At 39.3% G+C, this 14709-nt stretch overlaps 2 protein-coding genes across 2 annotated transcripts; both read right to left on the reverse strand.

Moving 5' to 3' along the window:
• Positions 1-1693: 1693 nt before the first annotated feature.
• Positions 1694-6036, reverse strand: LOC127630791 (rho-related GTP-binding protein RhoA-B). The gene is made up of 5 exons (XM_052108575.1): positions 5944-6036; positions 3882-4039; positions 3215-3335; positions 2912-3042; positions 1694-2499 (listed from the first exon to the last, which is right to left on the reverse strand). The coding sequence occupies exons 2-5, from the start codon at positions 4035-4037 to the stop codon at positions 2326-2328; spliced, it is 582 nt and encodes a 193-aa protein (XP_051964535.1). The 5' UTR covers positions 4038-4039; positions 5944-6036; the 3' UTR covers positions 1694-2325.
• Positions 6037-8502: 2466 nt separating this feature from the next.
• On the reverse strand, positions 8503-14328 carry LOC127630787 (transmembrane protein 115-like). Its single transcript, XM_052108565.1, has 2 exons — positions 12485-14328; positions 8503-12345 (listed from the first exon to the last, which is right to left on the reverse strand). Exons 1-2 carry the CDS (start codon positions 13339-13341, stop codon positions 12120-12122), a joined length of 1083 nt encoding a protein of 360 aa, XP_051964525.1. The 5' UTR covers positions 13342-14328; the 3' UTR covers positions 8503-12119.
• Between the last annotated feature and the right edge of the window lie 381 nt (positions 14329-14709).

Below are 14709 nucleotides of genomic sequence, written 5' to 3' on the forward strand. Positions count from 1 at the left end.
ACAGAAAGTGGCAAGGCGTTCGGCTTTTCAGTCAGTCCGGGTCTGGGTGTTGCCCGCTGGGGGTGGGGGCAGCACGACAATTTCCTTCCTTTCTCAACAAGTCGTGTTTTTTCTTTTTTTTCTTCAGTCACATGAAAGCGGCTTGTGTTCATGAGTTCATTGCATAATATCCGAGAATTATCCACTACAATGTCATTGTAAAGATGAGTAAGAGAAAATAACCTGGCAAGTCCGAATCCCAGAATAACTGGTGGGTGGCCACTAAAAAAATAAATTTTTACAACAAGGTTTATTAAAGACAACCTCTCTCAACATTAGAATGAGTTCAGAGGCTTAGTCACCTTTCTGTAAGAGAGGAGAAACAGTCTTAAAACAAAACATACTGTTCATTGACATTGAATGAAAGAGCCAGCTCAAGCTTTCCAACTCTATTAAACTTTTTCACTTAGTTCTTTCCGGTATAAACATGCCTCCCGTGTTGTCACTGTATGACCACGCTGCCTTGGTGAGATGCAACAAAAACCTTCTCAAGGAGTTAAAAAAAGCACTGACATTCATACAGTAGGAATCATCACAGACGTTTTTTTAAATATTGTGACTAAATCAGAACGAATACATGTGGATGAATACATTTGGCAATATCTTCAGACCTGTATGAACTTGGACATGGCAAGGATTTTTATGTTTTTCATGATATCGTTATTTTTAGTGTTTTTCCATTAATTGCCATTGTTTCCTTCCTCTGATGGGCACAAATATGGCGGCTATGTGAAAAGTGACGTCACTGAAACATGTCAACAGTAATTGTCCCAACACCTTACACCCAAATTAGTTCTTCTTGCCCCCGAAAGGCAAATTTTCCCGTTAGATACCATGGAAAAGTTGCAGTTGCGTATATGAAATTTGAAAAATTTGCATGTGAAATTGAAACTAAACAGAACAGGCACCACATGTGACTTTCAGATGTAAAAGTGAAAGTAGATCGAGTTAAAAAAGTTTTAAATATTGTTCGGTTTCTCACCCGCAACTATTATTTTGCTTCTGAAGATATGGATTAAAAACACTGGAGTCTTATGGATTACTTTTATGTTTCCTTTATGTGATTTTTAGAGCTACAATTGTCTGACCACCATTCAGTTGCATTGTATGGACCTATAGTGCAGAGATATTTTTCTAAACATCTTAGTGTTCTGCTGAAGAAAGAAAGTCAAACACATCTGAGATGGCATGAGGGTGGGCAAATGATCAGAGAATTTCCATTTTGGGGTGAACTAATCCTTTAAGTAAACTATTTTTTCTCATTTACTGCCATTGTTTCGGTGGGGAACGATTCAGTGTTTTTAACAAATCAGTTGGAGTCAATGATTTAATGACTCACTCAAAGATACTCATTTGTCACCACCTACTCACACAAAGATGTATTGTATCAGGGTATTCCCTGCATATAGAATTTTCACATACTGTGATATGCAAAAATAGTACAAGTAGCATGGTATGCTGTTCAAAATGAGCATTATAGATTTAGAACTATGGGTTTAAGAACAAAAATATGCAGGGGAAACATGAGACCAAGTTAAGCAAAACTGCATATTCCATTTGCATCAATAAAATGTCACTGGTTTCTGAAGCTCTAGATAATTATGAACTGTATAAAATAATTTTCTCCAAAGACATACAAACACAGGGATTGTTTCTTATAGAACATATTTTAATTACACAAGATTACCAAGTCTAGTTTACAAATACGTTTCCAGTCCTGATTGTGTGTACATATAAATACACACATTCATATGTACAGGTATGTATACATATCAACCCCCCACCCCATGCTCTTTTTTGCTTTAAAACAGCCATTTGTACTTTGTTCAAAAATCCCAATCTTGCCCCAATCTAAAAAACAAAATCTTATAATGATTCATACATACAGAAACATATCAAGTTCAGCCCTATTTCATGTTGCAGAAAAAAGCCCAGAATATGAGCAATGGCTGAGATTTATTGATTGGGATCTCACAGGATCACATCGTTCCAATCAGTCCAGAGGGTCACGTGACAGCATTTGGCAGATGGGAAAGCTTGAATGGATACCACAAATTCAGGTAAAGCATAAAAAAAAGTCTCATTTCTCAAAGTTCTCTTAAATACTGATAAACATCTCCATGACTAAAAACATAAGACCAAGAGGGAAACTGACAAAACAAAGCTTTTTTTTTTCCAGGGATCTCTTTCCAAAGCATTTGGCGGATGTGAGACTGTAAATAGGAGTGTGCCCCTCACACACTCTATTTGAGCCCCAGAACAGGCATAGAGTCCAGTGCCAAGTATTCACAGCAGAAGACATTTGTTGCTCTTCTTTCCCCTGCGAGCCTGCAGCGCCGCTCTAGTGGCCATTTCAAACACCTCCCGAACTCCATCTTTTGTTTTGGCTGAGCACTCCATATAGCCAAATGCTCCAATCCGATTGGCCATATCTCTCCCTTCCTCTGCCTTAACTGGCTCCTATTGGACAGTCAGAGATAAAAGAAAAATATGAGTGGACAGGACAATATTAGCACTGCAGCATTCCTTTCTGTTAGTATATATCATGACGTTGTGCGTCAGTGCAGGGGGAATACAAAAAAAGTGGGTGAAAACCTATAGGATTAAGAATGCATCAGCACACTATATATATATGTGCAATGATTTTGCCTATGCTAATAGTAAATCTTTTATAAAATATTGTAGATGTTTTACTTTACATCGGTTTCCCAATTACTTTCCTAATGAATGCGCACAAATTTATGCTAAAACAAAAAGCTTTGATTTCTTAATTAGGCTTCAGAAATGGGGGGCTTTGACTAAAACATCCAGTTGGAGAGTGTCCGTAAACATGCAGACTTTCATCCTACACGGTGTATGTATGTACGTGTACCTGCTTCATCTTGGTCAGCTCTCTGCGTGTGTGTTCATCATTCCGCAGGTCCTTTTTGTTACCCACAAGGATGATGGGAACATTGGGACAAAAGTGTTTAACCTCAGGTGTCCACTTCTCTGGAATATTCTCTATACAAAAGGTCAGAGATCAAAGATCAGGGAGTTCTCGAGCTTAAACAGTATTAAACACTGACTGGAGGACAGCTTCTTTAGAAAATTGCAAAACGAGAGTATGCTGTAGAAGTTGAATCATACAAGAAAACAAACGGAGACAAGGACAAAAAGACACATTTATTCTTACCTAAACTGTCAGGACTGTCAATAGAGAAGCACATTAGAATGACGTCAGTGTCTGGGTACGAAAGGGGGCGGAGCCTATCATAGTCCTCCTGTCCTGCAGTATCCCACAATGCGAGTTCCACCTATCACACAAACAAAGACACACTGAGCTCACAAATTCTACTGTTGTTCAATAAATCCCTCCATTAAAATGGACTAGCTAAAAACCTGTGACCTGGTTTTGTACCTATAAAGGTGAAGGAAGGACAGACAGGCAATCATGATGTTCAGCTAAATAAGGAAAGTAAATCAGGTCAATGTATTCACATTAAAGCCATATCCAAGCCCTCCTGCTGACAGGAGAAATAATTAGCCAATTAAATTGAGTTTTGGGGTTCATATAACCACACAGTGCTTCTGCTGCATATACTTTGCCCTTAAGTGCCCCAAACTTTCATCATACATTTAAAACTCTTAATTTAACAATCCATCCATCATTTTTTTTTTTTAAATCAGCTTAAACTCAATTCGGTGAGTGATGTCATCTGCAAATGTGTCTGTCTTTGAATGATGCATAATAACAAAAGAGGACTGGATTTTATCAGCTATGTTTTCAACTAGCCTGTGTGTTGTAGTGTTGACTAGATGTATCCCTTGGTTTCCGAGTGTGTCTTTGGTGTTGTACTTACCTGTTTGCTGTCAACCTCGATGTCTGCAACATAGTTCTCAAACACAGTGGGTACGTAGACTTCTGGGAACTGGTCTTTACTGAATACGATAAGCAAACAAGTTTTTCCACACGCACCATCTCCAACAATCACCAGCTTCTTGCGGATTGCTGCCATGTCTACAAAAGATACACAAGCGCATGGTTAAACATTGCAGAATCACACTCCCATCCATGTCACCATCAGCAACTGGGATAGTCGCTATGGCTACAACCCACATACAGCGATGGAATATGTTCCATTTGGCAATATCAATTCCTGAATGGTAATCTATAATATGAACAGTGACTCGGTTATACAATTATATTTAGAGCGATTGACCCCTTCTTGTCAGTCCACTACAATTCAAATTATCCTCAAACATGCACCCAAACAGAGTTCAGAGACCTTACAGTTCTTTAGTTTACACCTCATAGCCATGGGTGACTACAAGAAAAGTTGGTTCAATATGGCCACACCAGAACCTACCCATCCAATCAAGTCAATAAAATGAGCCACTTATTTTTCCTGATCCAGAACAGCAGTTGAAATCGAGGTACATCTAATAGATGTGTCTGTTAACTGGACCAGATGTCTTTGAAGTGTAAGCAGCACCCCAGTGGCTTAGATTAGGCTGGAAGCTACAGATCAGACCTCACATTATTGATGAACAGGCCTGTGGCAATGAGATCAGTTCAGACGGACAGTAGATCAAACACTGACACTCAAACGGAGCAGCAAAACGAAAAATCATCAGAAAAGGCAAAACCTCCCTAGAAAAGAACAGCTATTGATTCTAGCCTCCATATGATTCACCATATTAAAATATACATGCATGTGGGAGATTCACACCCTTAACTATTTAAAGGGGACACGGTGTGTTAATATGAGATGCTGAGGGCATGTACCTCTAACAAGTGCAGAGCTCCTGCTCTTGACCTGAGGTTATTTGCATGATTCTAAGGGGCCTTAGAAGCAGAACCTGTTGCAAAAATCAGGTTGACGGTCCTGAGAAAAACTCTGCAGACTTCAAATATCTGATTACTTTTGAGGCAGAAAGTATAGCACATCTCCTGGTAACTTCATTCTGCCTGGCAACATTACAGTTATTAAATTATGATACAGATTAGTCTGGATGGCAGGCACTTGTTGGCTCAACGAAAGTATCAAAACACTGTATGGGATTATAGACCCATATTCAAAGGAACCTTACACCCAACAATTACTTCTAATGGTCCCTGGGACCCATGGGAAACAGTAGGTCATTCTACCTGCTAACCGATTCGGTTGTGTCCTGTTTTCACTGATCAAATTTAAAATAAAATAGATCACATTAACCCATCTGCATGTTAAACATTATTACCTAATAAACTACATTACCAAACACACAACACTTTTCGAGAATGCACATTATGGGTATTAACAAATAAAATAAGAACAAAAAACTAAATAAAAATCACAAATGATCATATGTAGTGTATTAAATCACAAATTATTCTGAAAACATGCATAAAATCACAATTTTGGAATCTTACAACCATGCTTTTTCTAATCAAGTAATCTTTAAGAAATATTTTAAATCACAAAAGAATATCATAAATATATATAAAGGTAAACCAAATCTTTAATCTGAACAGCTGTGTCTCAATCTCAGATTATGCGAGTGTCTGGGTCGTGCTTTAGCTCTCGGCTTTAAATCAACACAAAGCCAAACATACATGACTGTTACCGACAATACCGATTAAATTAACGACCAATCACTTGCGCGTGAAGTTTACCGCATTCCCCACGCATATTCAGTGCCATTTTCCACCTTCGAATGGGTGGATACATCTTTAAACTGTTGAAATAATCTGAAGGCACAGGGTGAGCCACTCTCCCGGCCGGCGGCTACTTGCGGAAGCAGCGGATGGTCAATCGTTGAACGCTAACATTTCCACTACATAAAAAAGTAGTTTAAAAACAACCATTCCGCGGTGAATTGAGGTCATAAAGTTTATGGTACATCTAAAAGCACCGAGACGCAAAGATAAAGTGGTTTTACCTGCAGTTTAGATGGCTAGCCGTTGTTTTTATTTCCAACGGTGTGCTCTGTCGCCTCTTCTGTCCGATACAATAACCCGTTGTCGAGTGCGCGCAGTGCGCGAGCATTAAGGAGGGGGAAGGGTTGGCGGGCACGAGTTTGAGCCACGCCTGCGCGAGCTCGCTGACTGAGTAGAGTATTTGTCGGTGGATGAATGAGTCATTATGAAAGACTGACCACCCTAACAACTATTATAAGGCAGTTTTGTGACATATATAAAGTTAAAAGATAAAAACTAATTGGGTATGAGCCATTAGTGAAGCAACACAAGCATCTAACCATTGTTTACTTTCTCAGCCTAAAACCCTAGGCATTTAAGCCTACACTTAAAAAAAGGAATATCTAATTAATCAAAATGTATCTTGTAGAATGTAATGCGAAACAAATGTTGTTTAAAAGTCTTGTCTAGTTTAGTAGATTACTTTTCTAAATTGGATGAGCTTGTTTGAAACGACGATGATGGCGCGTGTTTGTTGCTCCATCTATCGGCGGCGACAGTTCACCAAAAATAATATGGAGTTCTACTTGTGCCACAATTCTGCGCGAACAAAATAATATTTTGAGCGTACAAAAAATTTTCTGCGTGCGCAAGATGATATTTTGAGTACGCAAAAATTTATTTTGCACACAGAGTGGGTAAGATGAGAAAGCAACGTTTAAGAATTCTGATCTAATTCACATTCAAATAAACTTTATTCAAACGCAAAAAAGAGTTTCATTTGCTCAATATGAATTTATCTTTGGAAGAAATTGCTTAACACAACTGAGTTCAAGCGCTTGCTAAAAAAAAACTTTTTGTGCACTCAAAATATCATCTTGCTTGTGCAGAACTTTTTTAGTGCACTCAAAATATAATTTTGTGCGTGCAGAATTGTGGCACATATATAACTCCATAATATTACACTTCCAGTAGTCTTCAAATAAACCCAAATCAGCCGGGTCCTTACATTAGGGGTAAGTGGGGCTAAACCCCACTTTGCTGTTGTGCAACATTTTCCGCAACTTCAACAAATTTATGTCCAATATACAAGAAAAAAAAAGTACTTGGCCTATTCTTTTGAGATATTCTATTATTAAGGTATGTTGCGTAAAAGCCATTTAATCGTTCTTATTTGCTATGCGTGGGGCTAGCCCTTCATCCTTAATGTTAATCAACAGAGATCTGGAGAACAACATGTGCAACAAGCTTTCAACGATGGCCTGAGGGGTTAGTTTGTCTTTGCCCCTGAGCCAATCAAAAGCTTTAATCATATGTCATGCAGAGTGGCTATGGAGTGAACGTCACTGGTAAGTTTTAAAACACAATTTTTTAACACAAATGTGCTGTTGCTTGGATTAGTTAAGCACCGTTCATCATTTCATTGAATTATATGCCATTGCATTGAGGTGTTGATGCATTGGTTTGTATTAGATTACAATGACTGATAGATATTGAGAGTCATTTGATTAGTTTTGTTATGCTGTTCATTTGAGTTAGTGATATAATGTACACACCCTTTGCCTATTTGTGATTTACTTTCATGGTCACTTGAGCTTTTTGACGTGGATGTGCATGATCTATTTTTAACAGCAGCGAGCCCTCCGACCCCTGGCAGACAGAACCGCTCCTCCTCCTCTTGGCAGATGGCAGCGGTTCCTCTGGCTCTCGGCGGACGGAACCGCTCCTCTACTTCTTGGCGGATGGCAGTGGTTCCTACGGCTCTCAGCGGCCAGCAGCGACCCCTCCATCCCCAGGCAGATGGCCGCGGCTGCTCCTCTGGTGGACAGCAGTGGCAAGGATTCAGCAACAGCGCATCCCTCCTCCCTCCAGGATGGGCAAGGAGGAGGTGGGAACCAGCTGAACAGTCAACGAAAATGTTTAATGGTAAAATTCAATTTAAAACAACATAAAATATAAGACAAACAGACACACACAACTCGGCCGCATGCATCTTTCGCTCTCGAGAACCGGTGTCTCCTTTATCTCACTCTCCCGCTGATCAGCTGATTCAGCGCCGGTCGTGCACCCTCACGGCCCGACCACGCCCTCCGCCTCGTCACAATCAGTCATACTTGTTTTCAATTTATAAGTACTAGGGCATTGAGGGGCGTCGTATCTATTTTAATGGCACATAGATTACAGTAGATAGGCTTTATGATTTTTTTTTTACTCCCCTTGTTTGACTTCGGTGAAACCAATGAGTTCTTATGTGAAACTTGTACCTGTCAATCAACTGCTGTGCTAAAACGATGTTTTTATAAAGTGTATACACACATGCACAAGTTCACAGTTCTTCATAGTCCCTGATGTGAACATAAAGTGTAACATGAGAAGCACATCTGTGAAGCTTAATTAACATAGTTACTCCACTAAAATAAAAGATAATTCTGCTCTAAACATGATGTTTGTGCTTATTAAATGCACGCATAATTGGCTGAAATAATGCACTGCTTTTGTTTTCTTTTTTTTTACTATGCAGTTTACGCTTTATTATCATACATTAACATACTGAAGTAATGATGTATGCAGTCATGAAATCAGATACCCTCTACTCAAATTCCAAACACAAAAAAAGACACATATTATCAGGTTTAAATTTATACACATCTAATATGCATATTAATACCAGGGAATAAACAGGGCACATAAGTAGTGGGAATGTGAGGGACAAAGAGTGAAGTCAAAACTGATGCACTATGTTAAATTGTTTTTCTTGTTTCTTTTTTATCTGTCAAAATGACAGACAGAATTTGGAATTATTCGTCAATGTTTAAAGATCGGTCAAATAATTGTTAAGTGATTGTTTAAGCCCCACTCTAAATAATGACCCTAGACGCCACTGCACCTGTTACAACCGGTGAGTTGTTGTTGTTGTTTTTTCAATTTGAGTTAATTTGACTAATTAAATTTAGGTACAGACTGTTCAATAGAAAAACGGACTCATCCAGACACAAAGGGCACACTGATTGTTAAATTAAGTATCAGACTTCAGTTTAATTTTTCAGGCTGGTTGATGTTTTTCTCTTTATTTGTAGTAAGGATATAAGGATTAAATTGTGGTTTGTTCTGTTATCCAGGCCTCCATTTCTAAAGTAACACAGTAAAGCTCTAAAGTACAGAAGAACACAACTTAAACAACATGTAGAGCCTCAGTCTTTGTTCAATACAATTCTGAAGAAAAGAAACCCTAAATCAAGGATCCCACACCTTTTGATTAATGTATTTATATAACTTTTCCAGTTGTTTGTAATTAATGGATAAACATTTTTTTAATTATTAGACTCACAAAGAGCATTTTCTAGTTGATGAAAATAGAGCTGTGTAACACTACAAATATTTATGTTCAGAAAATAAATTTCTATTACTTTTTTAAAGACTGTATTAATTTCCATGAATTTCATGTCTGAAAAAAACATATAGCTATTTTAATCCTTATATTGTTTAAGGTTTTCCATTACCATGGGAACCATAAATGTGTTGTAATTAAAGAAATAGCTCACCCCAAAATGAAAATTCTCTCATTATTTACTCACCCTTATGCCATCCCAGATGTGTATGATTAGCTTTTTTCTGCAGAACACAAATTAAGAGTTTTAGAAGAAATTCTCAGCTCTATTGGCCATACAATGCAAGTTAACGGGTGCTCCAAAAATCACATAGTTCAGCATAAAAGTAATCCATAAGACTCCAGTGGTTAAATCAATATCTTCAGAAGTCATATGGTAGGTGTGGGTGAGAAACAGAACACGGCATTCACTAAAGTACAGGGGTTTCAGTACAGCGACGCACAAGGGGCGTGGCCATGACATAAAACAAATTTCAGGTCAGCGCACATGCGCATTATAGTGCCTTCTTTCCGCGGGCGTTTCATATTTTCATCGCGGGCTTCAGATTGTTTACATTGATACTATTGGTACATTAATATTTACATAATTTAGGGTGTGATTTTGGATTAATCTACTTTGCCAAACTGACATATTAAATTTCAACATCAGTTTCTATTAGCGGCAAAAAAGGAAAATAATTCAACCGTTAGCGATGTGGGTTATCATCATCATTCACTTTTAGTGCGCATGATCGGTGACCTATGCAAATTTTGAATTAGGAGAACGCCTACACTACCACGTCACATTTTTACGCTGTACTGAAACCCCTGGAAATAAGTGACTGCCAACAGAACACTTTCACATTCTTCTTCTTGTGTTTTTGATAATTCACATTCTTCATGCATACTGCCCCCTACTGGGCAGGGAGAAGAATTTTAAGCAAAAAAGACCTATCTATCTTAAATATCTATCTGTTTCTCACCCACACCCATCATATCACTTCTGAAGATATGGATTAAAACACTGGAGTATAGACTACTTTATGTCATTATGTGCTTTTTGGAGCATCAAAAGTTTGGCACCCATTCACTCGCATTGTATGGATATCTACATTCTTAATATTCTTAAAAGAAAATCAAAATTTGTGTTCTGCAGAAGAAAGTCATACACATCTGGGATGGCATGAGGCTGGGTAAATTGAGAGAATTTTAATATTGAAGCAGAACTTAATTTAAAAAAATTTGCAGTTTTTGGATGTGTTTTTTTTTTAGCCTTGCAACTTTTTGTATACCATATATATTTATATAAAGTATAGAGCTGTGTGTGTGTCAGAGAGGGCGAGAGCAGCTGACACTAAACTGCAGGAAGGACAGAGCAGAGCATTAATGATATTGCTTAATTCACTACAAGGTTGCATATAACCCCATGGATAATCCTTGTACTCCCTTCTTGCTAAAAAAAATAAAATAAAAAGACATGCTAATTAATAATGATTAACATGAATAAAACACTGATAATTTGCTTAAAACCAAGGTGCTCTGGGACAGGTGTGTTCTTCATTTAGTCCACAAGTGTCAAACTCAGTTCCTGGAGGGCCGCAGTCCAGCAGAGTTTAGCTATAACCCCAATTAAACACACCTGAAGCAGCTAATTAAGGTCTTCAGGAGTGCCTAAATGTTACAAGGAGACATGTTAGTACAAGGCTGGAGCCAAACTCTGCAGGGCTGTGGCCCTCCAGGAACCGAGTTTAACATTGATCAAAAAACGAGAGGGAGAGAGAAACATCAAGGCTGACACCTAGGAACCAAAACAAAAGTATAACAAATGCTTGTAAAAACCCCAAAGAATTAGTTTTTGTGAAAAATCGAGCAACTGTACTCAAAAAACAAAAGGCAACCAGAGAAATTGCTGGTCTTAAGTCATAATCTGCATTAAATGAAACTCAAATCACACTGTGTAGACAATCTGTGTTTTATAAAAACAGGTCCATTATGTAAGCTTAGAATTTAGAGTGCAACACTCTTATCAAATCCAACAATTATAGACAGATTAAGTACAGAGAAAAAGGGTACAACAGGGAACCAAATCAGATTCTGTATTGCTATTATCATTTCAAACTTCTGAACAAAAATATTTTTGAAATGACTATTCGACTCTCCCCTCTCTGCATCCACTTTTTGACAGAAAACAGGAATTGCAGGGTCATACCCTGGTCAATTAGAACACAACCTTTGATCAAGTGTACTTTGAAAAGTCCCACAATTTGTATAAACATTCTTCGCCTTTGGAAATCCAGCCCTTGAATTTCCATGTGTTCTTTTGATGCAGTTATATCAGTAAACAGCAAAAAAAACCTGTTGTTTATCCTATCTTCTGCTCAGTCAACACCAGGATTTTTACCTTATCCGGATGCAAGGTCTTAACCAAACAAAACATAGAGGCGGCAACAGAGTCAGTTTCAAATAAAATAAAAAATAATCCCAACAACCATTTGAGCATTTATTTAGAAAAGATACATCCCAGAAACCTTACACAAGAGGCCATAAGAGAGAAGATATTTTTGTTTTTACAAAGCAACTGGAGCGCTGCAGATATTATGTTTCAGGCTATTCAAAGGGTTATTTTTTGAACAGCTGAAAAACTGTGTAAAATGTTATTTATTTCATTTTCCTTTTAGATAATGTATTCCTTTAGTGGCAGCTCTTGTTTAGGTGTGTAAAACATTACCTGGATAATGTGTGTGTGTGTGTGTGTGTGTCACAGCTCCAGTAGCATTTGTGATTGTAAAGATAAATTTAACTGCAAGACAATAGGTTTACAGTGTGTGTGGGTTAGGAATGGGTCGGTGCATCTTCAAAGCTTATGATGCTGGACTCCTGTTGTCCCGTGGGATTTTGAGAAGTGGATGCTGGTGGAAAAGTCTCACGGGATGAAAGGAGAGGAGTGTCTGTCCGAACCTCTTCATCTTCATCATCCTCCTCATCTTCCATGCTTGGCCAAGCCGACTGGTCTTCCACACGTTTCAGACGCTCATTAAGAGCTTTCAATGCCAGTTGCCTGTAGGAAAATACAAGTAAATCAACAGCCAATCAAAATGTGGATAAATATGGATATATTATAACTGAGCGCACCCAGACTGATCTACTTCAAGTTTTTGTTAACTCTATAAACTTTCATCCTTTATGAAAACACTCACCTCCGCCTCTCTGCATCTTGTGGGTCTGTGCCTGGCAGGCTAATTGTAATCGAAGAAGGAGCCCCAACATCATAGCGCTTCACCATCTTACGACAAACTTTTATCTTCACCAATACAGTATGCACCAGCCCCGCTGCAAACCCAACAGCTGGTTGCAATGCCTCAGGGAAGAAGGAGGCAAAAGCAAAGTGGTCTGACATGTCGCCACGCCCCCTTGAGTGCCTCTGGTAGAAGCGCAGGTAAACCCACCCCGAAAGAGCTCCGTAGCCACATGCCGCTAGTGGCGCTGAAGTGTCCAGCAGCCCCGCTAGCCGCAGGATGGCTATTGCTAGTAGAGCTAGCGCTGGTGCAGCTTTCAAGCGTACTTGTGGCACTCGAAGCACTGTGGTATCACCTGCAGTCTGCTTCAGTGCTACAAGAACACCTCCGAGAAAAGCAGGTGCACCATACACCCTCACAGCAAACAGGTAGTCCAAGTCAAAGGTTGCCGCATAGGTGAGAAGGTAGGAGAGTCCAGAGAGGAGACCAGCTGCTACATTTACCACCGTGAAGAAGATTAGCAGCTCCAACGCACCCCATAGTGGCTCCAATAGTCGCCCGGCTACCATGACTGTACCAATGTTCACTGCCATGCCAAAAAGATGCTGCTCTACCACTGCATGGGACAGAAGCGTCCAAATCCAGAAGTTTGGTGGGAAAAGGAAACCAGGTGTGACACCAAGCAGGTAAGGGGTGTTAGCAGCCCAGGAGAGCAGGTACAACAGAATCACTATGGCACAGATGGACTTAACCACCACACTTGTGCTTGCGAGTGCACTCAAGAAGTGCTGCCGTGCAACAGGCAGGTAACGGTTCATCCTGATGGATTCAAGTCCTCAGTCGTAAAACTTATGGAAGTAACAACCCCAAGAAATCAGTAGTTAGCGTCAACAGGGCCGCGGGGACACAACCATGAGATCAGACCCAGACATCAGCAAGCAACAGTGGAGTGACCTCATCAAAAGTGTTTCGACAACATGCTGCACAACTTAAAAAAATGGGAGAGTGCCTTTGATGAAGATTGTTGAGAGGAATGACACAATGTTACCTCAAGCCGATCTTACAGGTGATTGCAACACTTATGATGAAATAACTAGGACTTTCCCTCACTCAAGAAACAAATCAATACTGTATATTTCAGTTGCAGTAAAAAAATAATACATATGATTTGGTCTTACATACAAAATGCTTTAGAATACTATCAATTTTGTTTGATTTTTCAATAAAAAACAAAATTATGGCTTTGTTGCTGAAACTGACAAAATATCACTATGATTATTTGCTCTGACAACTTCTCCTTTTATAGTTTTAAGACATAATTTATCACTTGTGAGTTTCTACCTGCTTATCAGCACCAACTACCGTATGCTAACACTCCAAATACCTTAACCCCTCGATCTGTTTTTACACATATTCCATGTTAGTTTGCTAGTGTCATACTTTATAAAAGTCTATTGGGCTTGGTTCAGGCACTTGCCGTTTGTTTTACGGGTAAAACAAGCAAAGACAGGAGAGATATAAGCAGCTTGCGCTCCGGTGTCATGTCCTCTCAGACCGGCCTGGAGTTGCAGTTCAGTCCGGGGATTTCCTTTCAAAACAGGCCTTCAGGTGGCGGTTTTAAAGCCAGTGAGTGTGAATCCGAATAAAACCCGATGTTTCTCCTTTTAATGTCTTAATGTCGACATTTCCACAAAGTTCCCCTTGTATTTTGTTGTTCAAGAGTGTGGCGCTCCTAGGCCAGCTAACAGCCATAAAGCTTAAACATCAGATCTGCTAACGTCACCGTCCAGCGTTGCAACTGGGCGTGTTGTTTACGGCAGCGTGGAGCTAAGTCTGCTGGGAAATGTAGTTCGTAGTAGAGAAGTCCCTTCAAAGCACTTCTACCAAGGAGAGTCTTTAAGATTAGCAACAAAATGCATAATGCTGTGGGCCCATAGACATTCCAAGGGCGATAAACTGGACCTGTTTTTTTTTTTTTTATGGATGTTTATGGAGGAGATGCTTCACTAGGCCTACACTGAATTGGGCTTGACATTAACGTCCGGCCAACCGCCAAATGCAGGTAGAAATTGACAGTGGCGGGTAACTCTGTCACCCTTACTAGCTACTTTGTTAGGTGGTTGCAGCCAAAGCAAATTTATTTGTATTCTTCTCGTGTTCAAAGCCTTAGAATCACTAACCCCGAA

Source organism: Xyrauchen texanus, chromosome 37 (genome assembly GCF_025860055.1).
Source record: "Xyrauchen texanus isolate HMW12.3.18 chromosome 37, RBS_HiC_50CHRs, whole genome shotgun sequence".
Classification (NCBI taxonomy): domain Eukaryota; kingdom Metazoa; phylum Chordata; class Actinopteri; order Cypriniformes; family Catostomidae; genus Xyrauchen; species Xyrauchen texanus.